The sequence below is a fragment of the Alosa alosa genome, chromosome 15 (genome assembly GCF_017589495.1).
Source record: "Alosa alosa isolate M-15738 ecotype Scorff River chromosome 15, AALO_Geno_1.1, whole genome shotgun sequence".
NCBI lineage: Eukaryota > Metazoa > Chordata > Actinopteri > Clupeiformes > Clupeidae > Alosa > Alosa alosa.
In genome coordinates this window covers 25,443,971-25,453,717 of record NC_063203.1, presented here as the reverse complement: position 1 = coordinate 25,453,717, position 9,747 = coordinate 25,443,971, and the positions used below count along the sequence as shown (strand labels likewise).

At 42.7% G+C, this 9,747-nt stretch overlaps 1 protein-coding gene across 1 annotated transcript; it reads right to left on the bottom strand.

The window, feature by feature from the left end:
• Positions 1–6,924: 6,924 nt before the first annotated feature.
• On the bottom strand, positions 6,925–9,182 carry zgc:162730 (uncharacterized protein LOC564559 homolog). Its single transcript, XM_048263806.1, has 2 exons — positions 9,068–9,182; positions 6,925–8,941 (listed from the first exon to the last, which is right to left on the bottom strand). The coding sequence occupies exons 1-2, from the start codon at positions 9,098–9,100 to the stop codon at positions 7,904–7,906; spliced, it is 1,071 nt and encodes a 356-aa protein (XP_048119763.1). The 5' UTR covers positions 9,101–9,182; the 3' UTR covers positions 6,925–7,903.
• Positions 9,183–9,747: the final 565 nt, after the last annotated feature.

Below are 9,747 nucleotides of genomic sequence, written 5' to 3'. Positions count from 1 at the left end.
ACACTACTGTGTGTTTATTGCCAATTAAGGTCAGGGGAAATAAGGGGAATTTTTCATTGTTCATTGTTCATTTCTGACGGAACCCTTTCACTTTTACTTTTAACTAGACTTCACTTTTACTTTTAAGTTTGACTCCTGTCTCCTTTCAGTTCAGTTCAGTTCTGAGGGTCTTTGATACAACATCTTGACTGACTGATCTCGCTGCTAGTCCAGCCAAACCATGCGTGGACAGTGCTGACCCCCACCCCCACCCCCTGGGCCAGAGCGTTGACGGGGCCTACATGCTAAAGACACAGAAGTTCTCTTTTTTGGGCGACTACTCAAGAGTGAAGAGATGTGTAAGGTCATGTATGTAGGAGATGTGTATGCATGGATGTAGATCTTCGCCAGGGGCCTGTGCTAAAGACTAATTTCCCTCTCTTTGTTGCCTCATATAGTCATAATAGGATTCACAACAAGTTAAGTCAATAGCAAGTTGCCTGCCTGCTGGCTCAACTTCCTTCAAGAAGTCTTTCAAAGTTCACTTAAAAGGAAAAATCTTGTGTTAGAAAAAACGTAGTGTCTAGTTTTGGATGATGACGAGTTTGAAGTTTCGTTGGGGACTAAAACAACCTTAATCGGACTGACTAGGCTGAAAATATCATGACGTTTATGCTATTGTGAAGACAATACGAAATGTTTGTGTAAAGAAAGGGCTCAAGTGTGTAAGTGTAAAGAAAGGATTTAAAAATAACTGTTTGTACTGTCAGTGCATTACTTATGGTGGTGACTGATGGAAGTATAGGTAATGCCAGTTAATGTATTCTTGTACCTCAAGTTTAGTGTTTAGCTACTATGTCAAAGTATTTGTGTGGGCAATAGCATACCACTTCTATTCAAAGCCCAAGTCTAAGACTGAATCAGCAAACAAGTAAAAAAGCACACAAGTCCTGACTCAAAAGGGGCCTGGGCCCACTCTGACGCGGCTGCTTGTGGGTTTGGGAGAGAGATTCCCCGGGGCGGATGGTGGGGTTGATCTGGTTCAGACCTGGGCCATCTCTGCTCCAGCTCCTGCAGGCCACCAGCCCACCACAGCGCAGCAGTCTGTTCCATGGCAACATGAAAGAGTTCTTTGGGTGACTGCTAAAAGCCAGCTGCACCCCAGCTTACACCCATTACACCAGCATCAAACTCTATAACTCGTGTTGATTACAATTCAGGTCTATTTTTGTAAGGAAAACCAATGCACATTGGCAGTGGAGTGTTTTGCAATCATGGTCCACACTTTGTGGTGCTGGTCTGGAGCTGTGGCATGGCTGTCTTATTAGTGAAAGCCCAGGACATGTATATGGAATGGAACTTTGAACTTGCCACCTGGAATTTGAAATGTGTCTTTGGCTATCCTTGATAGTGCAGGAGATAGTTGTTTTTGATATCTCATTGCCAATATTATAGGACTATAGGACTATAAATAAAGAACCTTTTGCTGTTGTTCATGTATCTTGCCAGAATTGATCTCCCAGGATTACATCCAATTAGTGTGCATCATAAATATGCATCCACTGTAAATGAATGAGTGCTTCGGTAGTGTGTTTTTTCAGTGCACTGAATGGCATTCAGCATAGAGAGGCTGGCACAGTTCATCATGCCTTGGCACCAGCCTTGCTGGAACAAAATCTTTTTTGTGGGGGAATAGAGAGGTTGAAAAATGCTACTTGCTGCTTTTGTCCTACTAATCGTTCAATAAAAAACACTAATGGAATGATATCATTGTGCATGTATCCAGATGCGAGGTTCATTGATGCAGCTTGACGTAGCCTGAGAAGAGAGAGCTAGCGCGAGCCAAGAGAGAAGCAGAGCCCGGCCGTGGCTGTTGGTTCTCCTCATAAGTGTGAGCGGTGGCCCAGGGGTAAGGCGAGGAAGAGGGGAATAGCTGGCGGCTGACGTCAACGGCCCGAGTGGAAGTGCTTGCCTTTTATAGGCACGTTCCCTCGCTAGCGCATTCCTGACAAGAGCACAGTGTCCCAGGGCTGTGGAGGAGCTAGAGGGGTTGGACCGGGGAGGTGACGCAGGCGCACGCACACACACGCACACACACACACACACACACACACACACACACACACACACACACACACTTTGAGGGTTTGAGTGGAGTCGACACATACTCACAGAGTGCAGAGCTGAAGTGGGGAGGTGCAAGAGAGAAGAAAAATTCCTTTTCAAACTTTTACTTTTCGTGGTAAAAATGGCCACCCCCTAAATGCACGCAGGCAGAACACACAAACACACACACACACACAGATCAGATTTAGTTCAAACAAAAGTCAAATGAAGCTTCCTCAGAAATACCAAGTAATAGCAATTAGACATTCTGAAGAATAACCTTGTCATATTAGATGTTCTAAAGAATAACCTTGTCCTATGGGAGGTGGTAACAAAATCCCTTTGACTTGGTTCTATTCTCAGCATTGAACTTTTGTTTACCTATTTGAATAACACGATGCCAGCTTCAGACAATAGCTGCTCCATCCAAAGCAAACAATAGATGGTATAACAAAGCGTTTGTGTCCAGGCGGTCATTGTTTATGCAGGAATGAGAGATGAGATCACACCAGTGACAGAGGAGAATGTGCATACAATCACGGCGGATCATTTTACTGTTTGCATCTTGTTTTGCAAGCTCTTAACTGAGTCGGATTCCACCACAGCCTGCTCTGCTGTGCTTTTGTGTACCTGCCTGCCGTATCAGGGCAGCAATGTTTGCCAATGGGGAGAATGTCGAACCACATGCACTGCTAGCATTTCTCAAGTCCTTCTTGAGCAATCTGTTTTTATTTTTTTCTTTTCTTTTTTTGGCTTGTTCCTCTTTTTCCAAACAAGTTCAACCCCGTTTGTTAAGACCGAGTTTGTGCTGAATTTGTGGTGGTTGTTTTTGTTGGCAAGGATGTCTGCGATTCGGATGGCAACTTGTGCAGGCAGAACAGAAACCAAACCTGTTTCCATGACGCTGTATACGTCTATGCTCTGACAATTGCGCAATCTGGCCCCACTGCCTCACACCACCCCACATCGCCCCTCTCCCCTGTGCGGCATGCAAATAAAAGACACTATCACCTTTGAACCTCTGTTCTCAGTGCTACCTTTCTGCTCACACCACGGCAACAAATCAATAGAGCACAGAGAAATGTTCTATTTGCATGTGGTCAAAAAGCTTTACAGGTCAAATGATACCTCGTGCTGTTCTATCACTCTTTCTGATATTGCCATTGTCCAATCTGACAGGGAATCTTGTCAATATTTGAAAAAAAACGTAGTGGTTTTGCAGCATCATTTGCTCTATTAACTCATAACGCTTTAGCGCTCATAACTCATTAGCTCTTTGTACGTTTTTTTGACAGTGAATTAATCACTACAGTGTTTCAGTGTTTGAACAAGAGTTCATCTGAAGGAAAACGGGTCTAAAGTACAACTGGAGACAATCTACAACGGTTAAATATTAAACCTGAGCCTGAATCACACCACTGATTTCGACCCTTAACCAAATGGGAATCTAAACCTGTTACAATAACAGTGTAAAAGTCGTGCTTTGAAACCAGGTGAGTGAGTAAGAACAGTGCTCAAAGGTCTTGGATTTATGGTGTTGATAGTCCCTGGTAGTCCCCTCAAGATATACACTGGGCTATAACACCTACTATTCTATTTTTCACACACACACACACACACACCCATATGCACATACATGCCCACTGCACATACACACACACACACACACCACACATTCACATAAACACACACACACACACACACACACATCTTGCCATGCGTCATTCTCCCTGTCTGTGAACTTTCAGCAGGGATGCTCTGGAAGAAGTCTTCCAAAGGCACATACCATCTGAGACAGCTGACAGAGGGGGTCTCGGCGTGGGCCTACTCAAACCGGGGAGTGAAGCCAATTTGTGATCTCTCTTGTGCTTATTTGTTTTCACAGGACTACCACCGTTGTTATGGCAACACATCCTGTGTGTGCTCTGGCTTATAAGACAAGGGAAACTAATAGAGTGTACACCATAGTTAACTCTTTCCTGTCGCCATGGACAACTGACCAGCAACCTGCCGTAGCTTTTCATAGGTGCTACAGGACATTTGGTGTCTATCTGTCAAACAGTAGGTGTTTGCGGGAAGAAAAGCTGGAGCTGAAAGTTTAATAAGAATAAAAAAGTCGAAACCAAGAGAGATAGACACACACACACACACACACACAGAAAGAGAGAGACCCAGAGAAAGGGAGGGTAGTAGAGAGAGCAATGTCTTACCTTCGACCCTAACATTTGCTTGACTTACTCTGTGCTAAAGTGTTGATCTGTACTCCAAAACAAATTGTGAAGTGACAAAGTATTTTGACGTATCTGAAAGAGGAACTGTCGCACCAGAACGGCTAAATATAGCGGTGTTAATTTGCCATATCCTCTTTTGTTTAATTCAGGTCTGATGCCGTCCTACTCTTTCAGAGACTGTAATGCCTCCGTGGCTTAAACGAACAGCCTGGCCACTGGGCAACACACACAAATCTATCTATTTGTGGCTGACATCTTCAACACATTTGCAACACATCACATCAGGAAGTTAACAAACGTGGAATGTTCACACTAAACAGTTTGAAACACTGAATATTTCCATGGCCTCGTTCAAACTTGAATCACTAGAAACATATTAACAAACAAAAAAACTTATATTAAATATTTTCAATCGGATGCGAGTTATATAAGTCACAGCATGCTATTTTTGATCCAGGTCAGTGCTGTAGACATAGCAGCCAGCCATCAACCTGATACAGTATGTATGCCACAGAGAAAGTACACACTGTGTGCCTCAGGGAAAAGAAATGGCGGCTGAGTAGAGATCTCTAACATCAGGGTGTACTGCAGCATGTGACTAGTCAGGGGATAACCTTGGTTGTAAAAGACACTTTTTTAAAAGATCAGTGAGTGGACTGTGAGCATATTTACTGTGAAGACTCTCTCTCTCTTTCTCTCTCTCTCTCTCTCAGACACATTCTATGCTGATTTTCCTTCGTGGCCTGAATAAGGATTATTGCCCTGCTAAGTGGTCATAGGATATTTTGGTGTACCACAGTAATACAGTTATGGACAGCAACTGATTTTAAAATGTTACTTATGAAGTGATTAGACAGGAACAACTCTTTAAAAATGATATGGTGCACTCGTTTGAATGCAGTGATAATGCAAGTGTGAATAATATAAAATTCATTATATGTTTCATACTTGGAATTTCATTGCTGTATTGAGACAACTATCCAAGTATTAAGTTTAATGTATCTTAAAATGTGGATTCCGTAGCACTACTGGTTGAGTGACCACAACGTTATCAGAAAAATGAACGTGTTCAATGAACACATTCTTTTGATTTCATTCATGTACAGCACTGAGCACCAGCATCTATGAATGAACCCCACACATGTGACTCTTGAATTGGGAAAGTTCTGTGGTCGGCATTTTAAAACATGTTAGATTGTGCTGAGTACAGTTTGTGAGATATAGAGGGTCACTGACATGGCTGTTGAAGTTATCTGAGAAAAGTCTGTCGCATTAATAATAATAAAAAAAGGTGGCTGTGTGTACAAGCATGAGTCAAGGATGGCCACCTGGCTCCTAGTCAGAATATCACTTACTTTACATGCTTAAAGTTAACTACTTTTTAAGCTAAATTAAATTTCACCAAAGATGAGCCCTCTAGATATACACGCTCAAGTATTCAAAGGAATCCCCCTTATATTTGTGACAGCACATGGGAGGCGGTAGCTTATGGAAAACATCCAATTCCTACAATAGTTCTTGATACAGTGTGAAGATATTTAACTTTATACAACAGTTAGGTCCGGTCGAGCTATTTATTCATTTTTGATTGGACGAGAGACATTCTATGAGTCATCACGCGTGGCAATGTGGTAGATCCTAAATGTCAAAGACTTCTGCTGCGTTCCGTTGTAATATAATGACTGCTAACAATGTCCAGAGTATCTATGGGGGTGTTTAGAAAAGTAGGCTACAATCTAGTCTCCAGCGATTCCCCAATGGTGTGGGCATGTACCACTACTCTGTTTATAGGCTCTATGTCATCTGTGTCTGCCTGCCATTGGCTGTGCGGATCTTCATCTGTGCAGTTTTATGTGGGTTCACATGTGGGGTCCTACTCTTCTTTGCGTTTGTAAGCGGGCAGGCGCTCAGCGTCGACCGGTGTGTACTTTGTCAGTATGGTGCAAAAGCTATGGCCAGATAGTGAACTGATCACATCACTGCAGCTCAGTGTAAATATTTGAGCTAGCTGTCACAATGAGCAAGCAATGCTGAACACTATCTAGGTGCACAGGAGACAGAACCAAAGAGGAATGGAGGGCTATTGGCTACTGACTTTTAAGACCTGAACAAAAAACACTTCCTGGCACATGTACACTGTAGAAATGACTCTGGAAACATTGTGTGTAGGAAAAGTTAAGTTTTGGAAAAATATGTTCCAGCTGAGATGAGAAAGTTCTTAAGTAACAATCTTGGCAATGAATAATTGAGTATGTATGTAGAGAATAGTCTCTCCCAAACCCTGTGTTTTTCCACGTCGTGAGTTGTCACTGAATGCCACCTGTCCTGTCAGACCACTTGCAGTGAGAGAGCTAGTGCTTCTGTCATTCGTGTGTGAGCCGTGTACATGACAGCTGCTGTTGTTTAGCCATGTGGGCTAGTCTGGGTGGTATCCGTGCCATGCTGTTTACACAACACACGGGGTGAGGGCCTGATTTGCTGCCATTCTGTGGGGAGTGACATCACAGTTCAGTGTGTCATTACTCCCCACCCTCTAATCCCCTCCCCCCACCCGCATGGTTAATTTGACCTCTTATGTCAAGTCACATAAAACAGACAAACACATGGATTCTCTTTGTGATTCTGAATTTATTGTTTTCCATTTCAAAAATAATTAAGGCATTTTTTTTTCTTTTTTTTTCTGTTTACAGAAATATCTCACATTTTCATGACCCTGGCACTTGCAGATAAATAAGTACAAAATATGTTGTTATTAACTTTAATAAATACATAATAAATAAGTCTGTACAATTACAAAATAAACAAGAATTGAAGACAACCACAGCTGAATGGAAATACTGTACTCTTAGGCTACAGTCCCTGCTGATGAGAAGCGATCTCGTTTAGAAAGGAACCAACTAGGGTTGTCAACAATTACACAACGCAACAGGTGTGATGAACAGTTGCACAATTATTTTCTTCTGTTTTCCTAAGTAGGGCATATTTTGGTAGATGCCCACCTTGTGTTTGTCATAGAAATCTGACAGAAACAGTTTGTGTAAAAACTGCCCTGTTTACAATAGTTTGTCCAAAACTATAAAGTATAAAAAAGTGTAATGCTTTGGTTTTATGCTACACTGGGAGTTTTTTTTTCTCTCCCACGACCAATTTTAAAGTGCATATCACAGAATGTCTAGCTATCCCTCTTTCAAGTTTGTCACATTGATGGTTATGCAATTACATATAAAAGTTTGACACCTCTAAAAGTGTGCATTGGTGGAATATTGCAGTTTGCTGACAAGTGGAATGAACTTTTTCCAGCAGTGACAAACTCTGTCACCAACTATAGTTTAGACAATTGAAAGGCACTCTGCCATTGTCATGTCAAAAAGCTATTGGAAGACTATGCAAGATGCATACAATGATACATAATTACAAAAATACGTAGCTTTAGATTAAGATGTGCACCAAATAATTTCATTCAATGGCAAATCACTAAATATAAATAGACGGTAAAACCAGTTAAGGCTAATCTGCTGTTATGGTTGTCTGACATCTAAAAATATTTTGTGTTCTCAAAAATCAGTCCCTAGGTGACTGCGCAGAAATTAATCTGACACAGACAGTCTAGCAAAAACGGTCAGGCGCTTTCCCCCCGACCCGTCGAAAGTAGGAGAGGTAGAGCCACTGTTGCTGCTGGAACTTGAGTAGCTCTCCCGGTCTGACAGGGAGTCCTCGGAGGAGAAACGCTGCAAATTCGGCTGGGGAAAGTAGACACTGTTACGGTCGTCCATGGCATAGTTTTTGTTTAGAGCTGAGGGGTGATTATTTCCGTGACCACAAACACAGCGGGTGTTCTTCTGAGGCTCGACGATCATAGGAATGTTGTGTATGTCGCCAACACTTGCTCGGGTCTGGCCAAACTGAAATGTTTCGTTGAAAACTGGAGAGAGGAGATCTGAGGGCGGTGGGGAGACCGAAGGCGCACGGGTGAAACTCAGCGGCTCGTGAAGAGCAGGAGGTGGAGAACTGCGAGAACCCAAGAAGCCCGCGAAGCTTACGCTTTGGCGGAGACGTGGCGTTTGATTTTTCTGATTCAGCATTGATGAAGACAGCTTGTCTTCGTGGATAAAGTGGCACCGCGTCCCGTAGGGACAGTACCCAAAGTTATAGAAAGTGCGGCACGCCTCCGTCTTGTACTTGGGGTGTCTGTACATACAGCGAAGCTCAGCCTCACCGTGCGCAAACTGGCATTTATTCCCATACTTGCAGCTGCCATTTTCCTGAAAGCTTCGGCAAAGCTCGGTCTTGTAACGGTTAGAGGGAATAGGTGTTTGAGGGGTCAGAGGAGGAAAACCAGGAGGTGGTGGCACTTCGAGAGGTTTAGGCTTGCCAAAAGTTGCGATACTGTTCTCTGTGAGGCTCATGGAACGGTCAGGTCGGAATGGATTCTGGGGTTTGCTAGGCACTGCGTCGCCCCAGATGTCAAAACTCCAGTTCGGGGTGCCATCAGACAGTTGCTCAGAACTCACGCTGTGGGGCTTAGGAGTTGGCGAGAAGTATGAAGAGGAACGATTAAGACGAGGTACCATCGGTTTCGCATTTTGGTCGTTGAAGGATTCGTCCAAGCCAAGGTTGACCAGGTTCTGTGGGAAATACAAAGAATCGATTAATTTACCTGGTAATCAGACAATTTGCTTTTTTGCCAAATATCTTTGCTAAAATCAGATATTAATGACTGCCAACAGCAACAAAACAGTTAATTAGCTTACCTTCAGAATAATGTCGCCCAATACGTCGGACATAATGAAAAGTGTTGCCTTCAAGTTGTAGCTTTCTCCAACTTAACGACAAACGCCAGACTTGGCTGTACTGAGGAAGAGAGACATAAGCCGTTTATAAAGCATTTGAATGGAGGAGGCGGGACTGCCTCGGCTATCTTCCCGGATGCCACTCCCATGACGTAACATTCTGTAAGGACGCCTGTGTGTGTTTTTTTTCTTAGAGCTGCAGGCTTCACCAGTTTCACTTAGTAAACAAACATACGTGAATGTAGGTTAGTTTAATACTTATGTTATTGCTATGGTGGCATTTAACTTATTCTGTCGATTTAAAACATTGATTAACTCATCGCCAAGTTGTAGCCTATTTTTCTTCAGGGCCTATTGACAGGATTATCACCTACATTATTACCAACATTACCACAAGTTGTTCCCGTCTCTCCAGTTGTACTCACCAAACCACATGACACATACCTTGTTTTGTTTTCTTACAGCTTTCATAGAAACTGTAAGGAACATAGGTGACAACTCTTAAGTAGGCTAGCCTTAATGGGAATATATCTGCATATCAATATGAATATATTTGATTTCCAGGAGGTAGTCTAGACAAAATTCAGTTTAGTTGTTTAATAATGAGGGATGCATCAATTGTAAAGGGGCCATCTCATTAA